General features: G+C 42.5%; 1 protein-coding gene across 3 annotated transcripts; it reads right to left on the reverse strand.

The window, feature by feature from the left end:
* Nucleotides 1-620: 620 nt before the first annotated feature.
* On the reverse strand, nt 621-14048 carry LOC6498067 (protein bowel). Of its 3 annotated transcripts, none has more exons than XM_014906476.3 (4): nt 13948-14048; nt 12923-13209; nt 4334-5233; nt 621-2871 (listed from the first exon to the last, which is right to left on the reverse strand). In XM_014906476.3, exons 3-4 carry the CDS (start codon nt 5194-5196, stop codon nt 1446-1448), a joined length of 2289 nt encoding a protein of 762 aa, XP_014761962.1. In that variant the 5' UTR covers nt 5197-5233; nt 12923-13209; nt 13948-14048; the 3' UTR covers nt 621-1445. The 3 variants fall into 3 exon arrangements, with proteins under 3 accessions (XP_014761962.1, XP_044571940.1, XP_001962013.1); XM_044716005.1 differs by having other exon boundaries at nt 13853-14044; XM_001961977.4 differs by lacking the exons at nt 12923-13209; nt 13948-14048 and adding an exon at nt 5767-6188.
* Between the last annotated feature and the right edge of the window lie 337 nt (nt 14049-14385).

Here is a 14385-nt window from a genome sequence, read left to right on the forward strand (position 1 = left end):
TGAATAATGGGAAATCTTCAAAATTGATATAAAGTTTCAGGGTTTCTCACGCACCGATTTTGGCAACCAAATCACGTGTCTTCCTGGACTCCAGATGATATCATCCGGAGGAGAAACTTGCCGGCTTTACGCGAATCATTTTATAGTTTTTTTTGGGCAGCTTGGGGCTTTTTCTTGGGCACCCAAATAAAAAATTCGAGGAAATCCTACTGCAACTTCAAGCGTGCGACGATGATGACAATTTGCGTGGCATTTCAATTGAAACTTTCTACGTGTTTGAGTAGCGTACTTGATATGCTCCATTCTGCCTGCCCCGTCGCAGCTTACCTTTGATCGATTTGAGTGCGAGGCTGGAGTCAATGTTAAAGGCGTTGCCACAAAAACCGCAAACTGTCGTGTCTAGGAGCGAAGAAGAAGGGGGCGGGCCCGAAAACGTGCCCGAAGTATTATTACGGCCGTCTTGTGATTGATGGCCTAATGCGAGTGAGTCAGTGGATTTTTATAGCTCTCTGCAGATCCCTTTCAATCATACACGAATTAAAAGCCCCAGTCGAACTACTGGCACAAAAAGTTTCAACAACAATCTTTTCAATCTGAGACAAAAAACTTCAAAAATCATTTTCAATATTAATGCAAACTTTATTTGAAATAAACTATGTTGCTATATGGTTCGAATAAAATCATTTAAAATTCAAGGAAGACCAGGAATGCTAGGGCTGCTTACGAAAACTATTACAAAACTCTTAAAAACTATGCCTAATTAAATGCAAACATAAAGATGTATTATAAAATTCAACTGGAATGTTGCTTATAGTTTGATTTTTTTGCTTAGTGCTTATATGATCTGTTTTACACAAAAATAACTTTTACTTTCAACCATTTTTTTCCCTACAGACAAAATCGATTTACGATTTTGTTTACTCATTAAGATTAGCTTATTGGATAAAGAAACATAAATTAAAAGTTTCAATTCACACAAACGGCAACACTTAGTGTTGGAATGGGGGGTTCGGGAAGGCCACACACTAAAAAGAAACTAATCGATAGACTCTCGTACTACAGGCTTAAACATTTTCTTTCGTTTTTTTTAATAGTTAGATTTACGCTAAGTTCCTACTTCTTAATACATAGATGATATTTTTTTAAAAGCTCTATAAAATGCAACAACAGAGTTTCTTTGCGCCTAAAATTACAGCTTATGGGCGTAACTGTGTTTCTTTTTTTTATTACTTAGCCTAAGTTTATTGCCTTGCCTAGACATTGTACTAAAATGTACTAAAACGTAGCTCTAAATTAGCTTTAAAAGGTGGCTAAAAGGCGATCGCCCTTCTTTTTCTAGCCGCCATCGGGAACAGTTTCATTTCTTGTCTTCAACGAATCAAAAAATTCAATTCATATTTTACGATTTTAACTTTATAGTTAAGTAATAAATTTATTGTTTTCTCTCAACGCCGCATTATGTCTTCGATGCTGAAGCCTGTCCTTCGGGGTGGCGGTGCTGCCACAGGCGGTGGTGGTGCCACAGGTGGCGCCAGTGCTGGTGAGCCTTTCTCGGTGGCTCCCCCACTGGTCTCCGTGCTGGGTGGCTTCCCCAGCAGCTGCCTGGGTGGATGCCGGGACATGTTTAGGGCATATATGCTTGGGTTGTCCACAAAGGTCATGGGACCCAGGCCGGGATGGTGGTGCGCCGGGTCCATCAGGTCCATGGTGGGTGGTGGTGGCAGGATCCGCTTGCGCATCGGTATGGATCCCAGGAAGCTGGGCATCGCCTCGTGGGGCGAGTGGAGGGGCTGGTTGGGCGGCTTACTCGTCTCCGGCTGAGTGATGATTGTGGGTGGCGTGTGCGGTGGGAGCGGTGGTGCCCCCTTCGAAAGGTTCAAGCTCTTGTGGTGCAAATCGCGGCGAACGTGCAGCATGGGTAGATAGGGATCGCCGTTGGGTGGCAGCAAGTGTCCTGGATGGTGGTGGGGTGGCGGTGCAGCAGTTATAGGAGCTCCTGCTGCTCCGGGAGGTGGTGCAGTACCGCTCGGCGGTGGTGGCGGATAGCGAACAAATGTCGGAGGAGTAGAAATCGTGGTGCTATTTGAATTTGGAGACTCCTCTTGATGTTTTTCGCCATGTGGTCGCATGGTGTAGGTTTCGCCGCCTTCATGATGACAGTGGGTGACTCCCTGGCGTTCGGATTTGAAAACTGCGCCACCGGCACCAGCCGAAGACATCGTAGAAGCCGAGGAAGCTGCAGCCTTGCCGGCCTGGAAACGTGCCACCAGAGCCGCCTCTGCTTGCTCCTCATCGTCTGGGTCAAAGTCCTCCTCGTCCTCTCCAACCAACTCCCGATCCCTGCTGGGCAGATCCTGCAGCTCGTCCTCCTCATCAAAGTCATCGAACTCCTCTTCACTCTCCTCATGATCAATGGCCGCCTTTCGCTTGAGTCGCATCCTTTCCGACTCGGATTTTTCTCCCGATCCCGAATCGCCCATATTGTGGACAGGCGACTGGCGCGGCGAGTCCACCTCCAGAAGCGAATCCTCTTCGTCGCCACTCAAGTTCCGAGCCTCGTCCTCCTCGCCCACATCCACGTAGTCTCCCGAATTTACCTCGCCCACGGCATGGGTCAGGGCATGACGCCGGAGATCGCAGTTCCGGCGGAATACTTTGCCGCAGGACGAACACTCGTAGGGCTTGTGATCCGTGTGGGTTAGGAGATGGGTTTTCAGGTTGGACCTTTGATTGAAGGAACGACTGCACACGGGGCACTTGTGCGGCGACTCCTCCATGTGCAGGATCTTGTGCACGGCCAGAGTCCTGGACTGGCAGAAGCCTTTGCCGCATTCCGTGCATTTGAAAGGCTTCTCCTTGGAGTGGATATACCTGTAAGAAAATATTTAAAAAAAGTTAAAAACTTTCCAATTTTATGTTCTTTATTTAGAACTGCGTTGGTGTTTCTTGGTAGCTGAGAAATTGGTAGTTGAACTTGACAGTTATCTGCATTTAACTACAGTTTTTAAAGACCCAAAAATTATGGGAGATTGTGTTCATTAAATACCCTAACAGGGGATATATAATATTATATATGATCTATGTCATATGGATACAAAATATCATATAATATATCTTCTTAAATTATATAGAAAGGGAATCATTTTAATAAGTTTTAAGACAATAGTTTGGATAAGGTTTTGAGTTCTAGTTTACTGTCTTTAAATTCTTTTAAAATAACTTTAAATTCCTCGATTCTAAAATTTTATATTTTTATAGTTTTTAAATCAACATCCTTTTCAATATTTAGTGTATTTTTTCGTTGAGTTGTCTGCTTGTGGCTTGCATTAATTTTGTATGTTTATGGCGGCCATCTTGGCAATGGCGTCCACTTGTTGTTGCCCAGCAGCCCCGGCCAAGAGGCCCCATCTCCCCATCTCCGAGACTCAGATTCAGCATCAGCATCAGCTACAGCTTCAGCTTCAGCTTCAGTCGCATCAGCAGCAGCCGCACCAGCAGCAGCTGCTGGTGTCTCAGGGAGAAAAAAAAAAATTAAACCCGAAACAGGTTCTGGTCTGCTCTGGGGCCCCCGAGATTCTTCTCCCATGCTCTGCGCGTTTCTTTTGGTCGACAAAAAATCGAAAAAAAGGAAAAAAATATAAGAAGAATTAGCCCCGCGGCAAAGCAAACAAACGACAAATGGACCGATACCGAACGATCAAAAGACAGAACGCTCGGACTGGCCGACACATTGAAGATGGGGTATGGAGGTATGGAGACCTGCTGCCTGGGATCCTCCATATACTGTATACGTAGTCCCCTACTCCAGCTAACCCTTTCTGGATGCTCTGGAGCCCCCAAAGGAAAACCAACAGAGTTAATTAACTTTGTTGCTGCATCTCCTGCAGAAGACAAGTGTTGTACTCTTTCCCGAAGATGGGGTTTTTCGGTAGAGCTGTGATTTTTGGGTTACGGAAGAGGTCTTTGGAGTCGGGATTGGAAAATCTTTCTACGTTTTTCTTGGAAAACTAAAAAGGTGTTAGAAAGAGTTTGTTAGTCCGAGAGACTAGCAGGTAAATGTGAAAAACTAAGAGTATCAGGTGATGTTTTAAAAGTTTCAGAGATGCTAATGTGAAGTTTATATTTAGATTCTTAAACTTTCTAGTAAGGGGCTTCCCAGGTCTTCATCCTTTAGTGACTTCCTTGAAAGTGTATTCCTCTATTCGCCTACCTGGCAGCTTTTCTAAATCAAAAGATTCTTTTTGCCTGGACAGCAATTACCAGGCCAGACACTCCCTCCCCACTCCACTGCCTCTCAATAATTTAGACACTCCGCTCCCCCCATTTGACTCACCTGTGATCCCTGAGGTGATCCTGTCGCCGGAACGCCTTGCCGCAAATATCACAGGAATACGGCCTCTCGTCCGTGTGGGTCCTCTCGTGGATGAGCAGATTGTACGACTTGGTGAACTGTCGGTTGCAGAACTTGCAGATGAACTGTTTCTTGGGCCTGGAGGCCCGTCCGGGTGCCCTCAGTAGGCGCCGATCCAGTCCGGCGTGCATTCCAGGTCCCAGACCGGGAGGAAATAATGCCGCCGCTGTGGCTGCGCCGGGTGGGAAGGGAAAGCTACCCGCTCCCGTGGGCGAGGGCCCGGGACCGGTGAGATATGGCGGCGGTGGTACTCCGGGTGGGGCATAGAGCACCCCTGGTGGTGGCACTCCCGGTGGTGCCCCGGGTCCTCCAGGACCACGACCCAACATGGCGGCCGCGGCTGCTGCTTCCCGGAGAGCCAGCTCCTTCCGTTTGTCCGCCATCATGGCGATGATTTCGTAATTGGAGTTACTGCCGGGCCTGCCCTTTCCGGTGGGCAGGACCGGAACAAAGGCGGAGATCTCGCGATGGTGTGGCGGCGGGGGCGGCGGATGGAGTCCGGCCAGGTGCTGTTGGTAGGCCAGCTGTGTTTCATATGCCGAGATCCGGCTGGCTGATGAGTTCCTCGAATCGCTGCCATTCTGGGAGCCGCCGTCCGAGTTGCCGCCACCTGCCCTCTCCGCTGCCGCCGCAGCTGCTGCCGCTCCGCCCACCACTGCCGCGGCGGCGGCCACCGAGGACATGAACTGATCCATACGGGATGGTCGCAGCATGGGTATCGCACCACCTCCACCGGCTCCACCTCCTCCGCCGGAGATATCGCTGGATGAGCTGTCCGTGGGCATGTTGTATCGCGTGGAGGCTCTTCACATTCCGTTGGAACTGCCGGAGATAGGGTGGTAATAGAAACAAGAACAAAAATCGTTAGAAAAGGTGGTAAATAACAATTAGTAGACGGTTTTGTTGTGTTAATTGTCGCAGGTTATTAGGCACTCGGTTTTTTCGGTTTTCGGGGCTTATCTTAATTGGGCCTCAAGTGCAATAAACAATTATTTCCAGGCAGAGTTTTTATAACTCTAGGGTATGTATTGGGGATGATGGATCTGGTAGCCCAATAACTGGTTTAAGGAAGATATAGTTGGTTTAGGTTTAGGGAACACAATTTTTAAACTTTGCATACAAATTATTTAAAAGAAATATATATTATGAAATGTCTCCTGTTGTTAAGTTTAAGGCCTTTCTTATCTAAAGCCTTTAAATAAAACCTAAGTTATTCAAATTTGTTTTTTGCACTTCTTATCACGAAAAAGGCCATATTTTTAGCAAATATATAAAGAGATTCAAGCACAATTTTGAAACCATCTTCAGACACAACCACTTCAGTCTTCAGAGATATTTTATCTCAAATATATTACCTATATATTATAGAATTTTATTTTTATCACAATTTATGTTCACAGGGTAACTGAAAAGTTGATCACATTATGGCCTAGAATTTCAGCCCTACTACTTGTTGTTGGTGTGTTTTTCCATATGAATTTTATAACTGCCTTTGGTTGTTTTTGTAGTAACTTAGTTAGCTATAGCTACATATATCTGTTACTGTTGTTGTTAGTTTATTATTATCAGCAGCGGACTGCCGACGACGGCGAGTGAAACTAAACTGAAAACGAGTCGCAGTTGGCACCGCTCTGTGACGATCTGTTGCTGCTGTTGCTGCTTCCAGTGCCAGGTTAGATAAGATTGTGCGTCTAAAAAAACCTGCCCGAACCTCTGAGTAAGCAAGGGGCAGCACAGTAGTAACGATATAAACACACACACACACTTATAGCCTGGCACAGATACGCTGGCACTCTCAGATACAAAGATACAGATACACAGAGGCACTGCGGCAAAAAGACAGGCCAGGCAGCCAGCCAAGTTGCCGTCGCTTTGGTAAATGACTCGAACCGAACTCAACCGACTGCTTACTGGATTTACGCAACAGGAGCCCCGACTTCTGAGTACCTCAAAAGGTGATGTGAGCTGGGGTGAGGAGGGTATGAGTGATGGTATGGCAAGGGGGGGATGACGTCTGAGGAGGTAACGTGATCATCATGATAATAACAAAATAATCCAGATAATAATGATCACAATGATGGCCGGCACCGTAAAATTTGTGAGCCCCTTGGCGCAGATACTTCTTCTTAAAGCCAACTCTTTAGGCTGCACGGGAAACAAAAATGTAAACTCAAGGATATAATATCTGAGAAGTTTTTAAATACAATTTTCAAGTGAGACACTTCAGGGAAAGAAATAAAATACTAAAGTTAATGTTACAATAAATAACATGAACATTTTACAGGAAAAAAGTGTACTTTTATTTTATTAAAAAAAAGGTTACTTGAAAACAAATGTAAAATGTAAATTTGTGTGTTTATTTAAGGTTAATTATATTCCAAAAAACATCAATTTCAATAAGATTTTAACAGCCATTTTATATTTAATTGATTTAAATGAGTTCATTAACAAAATTTATCTGAAGTTTAGACATTTTCACAGTTATTCCATTTCAAGATGTAATATCTTTATAACTTTTTTTTATTAAAAATAATAAGTCATATTCCTCTCTTACTACTTTCCAAGTGTCCTCCATTAAAGCCCCCCTATAAATATTTAAAGATAAAAAAGAGCTTAAAAATAAAGAAAATCTCGTGGATGTCTTTACAAATGACAGTTTTGCTTATCATTTGGCCAGAATCGTACTGGCCGTCTCACTCGACTTTAATGCAAAATGCTGCATCGTCATCCAAGTCAACATTAGCATTCAGAGCCAACTTGGCCAAGAGTCTGCTTGGACTGGAGGTGGCTGGAGGCGCCCCATTGTTGGGATATACCGTTCGTTGCTTTCTGGGACCTGTGGACTATCTGTAGAATTGCTGGCATTGTAGGTTATTGAGGGTTTATCTATGGAAATAATCTTCTTTTTTTGGCATTGTCTGGTTTGGAGAGTGCGCTGTCAGATTAGCTCTATAAAGTAGCTGGAATCATGACTTGATCACGAGATGAGTATATCATTGTTATGGCTTAATGGGGAATGACTTTGGGAGAACTACACAAGTGGGTCTAAATTAATAATTCAAATATCTGTAAAATGTGTTATGTGGGTCCTAACGTGATCACCCCTTTTTGGGGAATCACTGTGGAAAATTTTGATCAGAAGCCTCCGCAAATTAATCTTAATTTTTATTAGATAATAATTGAATAATACTTCTACTCGAATACTCATTTTATGATAGCAACTTTGTGTACATTTCTAATCTAGTGCCGGCCAGTACAGTTCCCCCGCCCTCGATCATAATCTGTCGCATTCTATCTATATTGGATTCAATAAACCACTTATCTGATCTCTTTATGACACACTCGGCTATAATAAATCCCCCAACATAGTCGGCTGATATAATCATAGGCGGACGAACCTTTAACAGCCAATAGATGAGCGATGGCCCCCAATATCTCATTCGATTATGATCCCGATCATCCCCCAGCTCCACTCGCCCAGCTACCCCATCCAATTTCTGGTAGCTCCGAACCCGTTTTTGGGTTTTCATATATAGTTTTATTTTATTTTTTCTAGGTTTTGTTTTCTCACTTTTGCATTTAACGAGACTCGGACCCGGGCGGCGGACCCACGTTTCTCGCCGCGCTCTGTGTACATACAATGTACGATTCAGGCGTTCATTATCTTTTTGAAACATCGGCACTTTTGAAAACGTCAAGCCAAATAAGAAAAGCAAATAAAAATTCATGTAAATAATGGACATCATCAGCAAAAGCGACGGCACGTAGACTGCCGTAGTAGTAGACCTACTGGGACGCACCACGAGAGAGAGAGTTGTGCGCGTACAGATACTTTTACACAGATATAAATGAACAGATACAGATACAAAGATACGGATACTGATACACTGAAAACGTTTGCGCAAACCGTTGCCCAGCAAAATGAAGCCCAAAAGGCTTAAATTGTTCAATATTTAAATGTTGGTAAGTACAGAGGGAAAATAATTATTAAAAAATATTCAAATCTATAAGAGAATTATGATATTCCAGAAAGGAAAACTATCTAGAATATAATAATTTTTAATTCCTATATTTACTCAATTTTTAGTTAGAATAATTTTATATTTTTCTTATATATTTCTTACGGTGTTTGTACATATAATAAAAAGAGCCAGAAGACCCAACTACTGCTGGAGGAAAATAAAAGATATCGAGGAGCAATTTGGCTGCCACTTTTTCTCTACTCCACCCCTTCTTCTTTCTCCTGCTTCTTCTTCCTCCTATGCTGCTGTCGTACTTCTTTTTTTTTTCTCCTCAGGGTCCGGGATCGGGGTTCGTTTGCTGGGTTTTTGTGTGTAAACATCTGAGGCCAGCAGAAAACCCAGAGACCCGCGGACCAGCAGAGTGAAAAGGTTTCAGTTGATAAAAAAAAAAAATAAGAAAAAATATACAAACACACAGATACACTCGCATACACTGCGCAAACGGATTTAATGTTTGTATAGAAAACAGGGGAGGGGAGAGGAGAGCCAGGGGGTGGGGCCTTAAGGGGGCGGAGTGGTCTGTCCCTCGAATGATGGCTAAAAGTGTCCAGTACTTTGGTAATCAGGAGAGGCATGTGGAAAGAGGTAACACTTAGGACGTCTGAAAGGGTTATGAAGTTTAAGATATTTCTTAACACAAAAGGAATCTTTAAAGTTCGCACCTTGTAGTTATCTTATAGTTACAAAATCACCTCTCTATTTATGGCATTTAATATATCTCCTATAGACCAATCTCCACTAAATAAAACCAACAAATCGGAAGCCTATTTCCATAGAATTTAATTCAAAGCCCTAGCCAGGCCCTAACTACACAAAACCCAACTAAGCCCCCTAGGGCCTAGGGTATGCCCTGGGTTTATCAGTTTTACCTCCCAGCCGGACCCTATCTTCTGGGCCTAGTGGTACGGTCCCTATATGCACTTCAGTTTGCTTACAAAACACCAGCGAACAAAAACAAACAACAGGCCAGAAGACAGTGTGGGGGTGGGGTATATGGGATTTGATGAAGGCCAGGGGCCGGGGAAGTGCCAGGAGTAGGGGTAGGGAAGTGGGCAGGCTAACTGAGAGAAGGAGAAAAGGGTCGCAGCTCTTGGCCAAGACATATATTTTTTTTTTAAATTTTAATCCCTTCGGGATACTTTTTCTTGCACCGATGTGTGTCCAAGGATTTATAAAGGTATGTATATAGGATTGTGCGAAGGTAGCTAATAATCAAGAGAAGAAAAGGTAAAAAAAAACGAAGACTAAGCCTTCGAAGAGGAGGAAAACGCCACAGACTTATAATTATAGTCGAAGAAGAAACCGAAGAAAATAAGCGGAGTGATGAGGTGGATGGTGGATGGGGGAGACCTGCACTTCACATGCGTTAATCTGAAAAACCAAAACCCTTTCGGGCTCAAAAGGAGGCAGCCAGAGCCAGAGCAGCCGGAGCAGCAGCAGCAGGAACAGCATCCAAGATTATAGTCAAAGCTATTAAAAATCTAGCATAATCATTGCCCATGGCTGGAAAACAAGTTGCTTTCGAGCAGAGAACTCGGCTCCCGAGGTAGGCAACTATCTGGCTATCTTCCTTCGGTGCCTTGTCTATAATTTTCTTGATTAATATCCATGAGATTTACACATTTGGAGTTCTGGAGTGGTAAACACCCCACCTGTGTCTATGGCCTGGGCCATTAATTTAAAAGGTTTGCTAATTTCGCGGCCATGTTGTTGCGGGGAATGGAGTTGCTAATGAAGTTTTATGAGTTCGGACTGCCAGCTGCAGCTGGATTGATAATGTCGTTACCATAAATCGAAAATACTTAATACTTAAATGGCCAAGGGATCGTGGCAAGACTATTCCAAAGAGCCAAGGATTAATTTAAAACAATTTTTTTGAAATTATTTTGGATTAAGGTATACCTTATTGCTTTGATAATCCCTTTCCCAGTAATCTACTTTTTTATGCTAAGCCGATCTCTTCATAAATTTCACAGTCTTAGGTGTTCTTTATTTTCGAACCAAATCCATTCAGAATTTCTCCCCTGAATAGAGCTCTTAGGATCTATTGTTATGGCGATTGCTACTTTTTCCCGACAGCCTTTTGTCTGACAATTTCAATGGGCTTATTCTTATTTATTAGAAGAGTTTATGCTAATAAGCGTATAGGTCTTAAGACTATGATTTATCAATTCTATGCAATTGGAATTTTTTATAAAAAAAAAATATACAGTAATTTATTAATCCCCGCCAGATATGCAAAATAATTTTTTTCTCACATCTTTAAGATTTTGAACCCACTATCGGGCTGTAAAAATTTGATCACCTTTCCGCTGTCCGATTTCGTTAATAGAATCAAATATTCATATTCCCAACGGACAACCTCTAATTTCCTCATCAAAATTGATGAGCCCATGGCTCCAGAATCACAATATATAAACGAACTGGTCTATCAGGTGAATTATAGACACGTGCCAAAAGCAGGTGTGTCCGGACTCCGGACTCCGGCATCCCAATTCCCAAAAAATTCAATTTCCAGAAAAAATCCCCAATATGGCACAACCCTAACGAGCAATCGAGTGGCCATTGTTCCACTGACTTTACGGCCAACTAAATTCATCAGCTATTTTGTCACGATTTTATTTTTAACGATTTTAATTAATTTCGATTTTCCTGCCAGAAGGCAATTAACCAGATTTCCCCCTACCGTTGCAACCGTTGAGGAAATAGTAGATGACTTGTTAGGTGGTAACCGAAGACCCCATCCGAAGAAAGGAAAACCCACCCAATGAGGTAAAATTCAATAAAATTTTATGATACTACCATTCTTATGCTAAAAATCTTTTTGGACACGAACCAAATTGCCCATAAACCGAGACAATGAATATCCAAAATAGATCTCCACTGAAGCGAAACAAAAGCCAATAACTTTATAGAACCGCAACCAACCAACAACAAAAAATAATAATAAAAAAAGACTGTGAGAGCGCGGGAGGCGTTTTAAAAAAAAAAAAAAAGTTTTTCAAAAAAAAACTAAAATGAAAGGAGGAAAAAACTGAAGCATTTAAAAGAAATCAAGAGATGTAGATGACGATGATGATGATGATGGTCTGAAACTGAAACTGAAGCAAAGCATCTGAGGTTGAGGCTGAATCTGAATCTGAATTTGTATCTGAATCTGAAGCGAGCCGTACCCAACAGAAGCTTGCGGCAATTGCGTTTCCTCTTTGGCCACACGTTGTGGACAATTAAAGCGCGGCAAGCCGAGCTCGCAACTCCCCAGCATCTCTGGGCTCAGAGGCTCTGAGGTTTTGAGTCTCAGAGCCAAGCCAAGACCGCGACCAAGACCACGACCAGAAACCGAAAACCGAAACCCAGAAACCGGATTCGGAGAGCGAGACCACTGGCCACTGGCACTGGCTACAAGTGAACTGGTTTACAAAAAAAAAAAAGATAAAGTTGGAAAAAAACTAAGCAGGTATAAACGAAGATAATAATACTCTACAAAAATACACAAATAGGATAAACTAAATCCAGAAGACTGATTACAATTTTGGTTTAAAATTAAGGCATTATAAAAAAAATTCAGTTGGAGATATATGTACTTAGAGAGTAGCTTTCCAATTGCAAATTAAAATAAAAAATGTAACTTTAAAATTTAATTAAAATAATAACCAAAAGATTATATTTCAAACTTTATATTCTTTTATCCACCTTTAGATAACTTAGACAGTTTTTGAAGTAAAATCCATAGCTTAAAATCCATTGATCCATAGTTAAAGGAAGATCACCTAAAAAAGTCTTACAACCAAAATTTCAATTTTTTTTTTAAATCCCCCAGAAAATCTCCAATTCCCATACCCTTTTTAAGAGTATTTGAATAAGAGACCCACTGAATTCCAAGCGAAGGTTTTTTGAAGCCCGGCTCGAGCCGGTCCCGGTCCCTGGTCCAAAAGCCCCAGCTCGAAAGCCGAGCGCCACAACAGCAACAACAATAGCCAGTGGGGCAGGGCAAGGAGGTGGGGCCAGCCGCGAGGAGTGAGGAGTGAGGGACGAGGGAGTCTTGCTCCACAGCGGACTGCGGCACCACACTGAGTTCGGTGGCAATGACAGTGGCACATGCAGTTGTAGTGGAAGCCGCTGTCGGTCGACAGTCCGCCAACCGCCAACTGCCGCCAACGTTGTCTCCATCTCTCTCTGTTTCTCAGGCTCCCCTTCTCTGTCGCTTCTCTTTCTCTCTCTTTCTCAGTGTTTCTCTCTCTGTATCTCTGTGTGGAGCAGGTTTTGAGATACTTTTTGAAATTCGAATCTTTCTCTCGGCACTCGTTGATTTTTGTTACTCGCTACCTTTTTGGCCAACGCAAAAATACAAAAATAAAATAACAAAAATAATTAGCTAGCCCTACGCCAAGAGAGAAAATAAATAAAAATAAAAACAAAAAAAATTAAAGTGCTGCGGAATTTTTGTGTTCACCTTAGTGGGCAGGGCCTGTTCTTTTTAGACTCTTACCTGTGGGTTAAACAGAAGAAAGCCTCGGGCTTTGTAAGCTTTATCTTTCTTACTGGAGAGCTGACAAGAATCCAAGTAGTCTTTTTGAACAAGTTTTTGTTTCTGAATTTTTGTTGTTAGTTTTTGGCCATTAAAATGCCTGGCATTGTTTTTGTTTTTAAGGTTGAAATCCAGTGTATTGAGTGGCACTTGAAATGTGTTTGTTTTCTTATTTTTATTCACATAGGATCTGTGGAATTTTTCCACAATTTTGTTTAAACTTTTTAGTTCATTATTTTGATGAATTTCTGTAATTTAAAAGATTGAATTTTGGTTTAAAATTTATTAAATATTTGAGATGCTTTTGGTTGAAATCTGGTCTGATTTATCAGGGTTTTTAATGAATATTTTTAAGCGTAACGCGCACCAACACTTGCTTTATTTAAACGTAAATGTATTTAAAAAACACGCACACAGGGGAGACAATCTTTTTTTTTTGAGATACAAATCACGGCACGATCGAGTTAAGGGGGCGGGGGAGAGGGCGGCAGGGGGGCGGTTACGGGAGCAGCCAGCAGCATCAACGGCAGTCAGCTACCACAAACCACGTAGATGCGAGCGGACAGAAAAATCAGAAACAAAAAAACAGAGTCGAAAAAAAAATCCACGTACTACTCGTACTCAGATACAAAGATACATCCGACCAAAAAACAAACTCGAACCGAAAGCAAAAACACGAAGCGAACCGATGCGAACGGAACGAGTACGAGAGTTCGAGATACACGGCAGCTGAAATGTGTTTTTCTACATTTTGTTTGAAATAGGAGCTGAAGCCAGTGCAGCTACCAATTCGCTCCTCAAGTAGTCCCAACTCTTCCCACACACAGCGAGTCAGTTGCAGTTGAAAAGCGCTTTTCTCGAGGCGGCTGGCGATGCAACAAGTTCACTCACACTGACACACGCACACACACTCAGATACTCTGCCCGAGGGGCACAGGGAGATACAAGATACAGATACAAGTCGGGCAAGCGAGAGAGTAACATACAAATGCAGTTCACTTTTTTCCACTGCGATCCGCGCGCAGGTGTGTTAACCACGATCTATTCTCGAAGACTGAGCCACTTACCTCCGATCTCCGGTCCGGCTCTGGGCCCACAGGAGAGAGTCTTCGGAGACAGAGAGCAGTGGGACCGAGAGAAACTGGCCGAGAGTTCAACGAGTAGCTGAAAAACCAGCTTATTGCACCTGGAAAAATATCTGTAGGATAAAAGATACTTGGTGACTAAAAGATACAATCATTATCTGGTGACTAAAAGTCTTACAAAGATACAACCTATTAGATCAGAGATCTATAAGAAAATTATGGAATTATGGAATGTATCTTATAAAAGATACTTGGTGTCTAAAAGATACATTTTTTAACCATGGCAATATTTTATGAAGAAGGTTTAAAAAGATACAACCTATAAGATGAGAGATCTAT

This window comes from Drosophila ananassae, chromosome 3R (assembly GCF_017639315.1).
Source record: "Drosophila ananassae strain 14024-0371.13 chromosome 3R, ASM1763931v2, whole genome shotgun sequence".
NCBI lineage: Eukaryota > Metazoa > Arthropoda > Insecta > Diptera > Drosophilidae > Drosophila > Drosophila ananassae.

Bases quoted from the DNA above. Each gene is read 5' to 3' on its own strand.
- LOC6498067 (XM_014906476.3), bottom strand. From the start codon at position 5,196: ATGCCCACGGACAGCTCATCCAGCGATATCTCCGGCGGAGGAGGTGGA. The intron at 2,872-4,333 runs GTGAGTCAAATG...ATTTTCTTACAG, and splicing joins GATCACCTCAGGGATCACAG to GTATATCCACTCCAAGGAGA.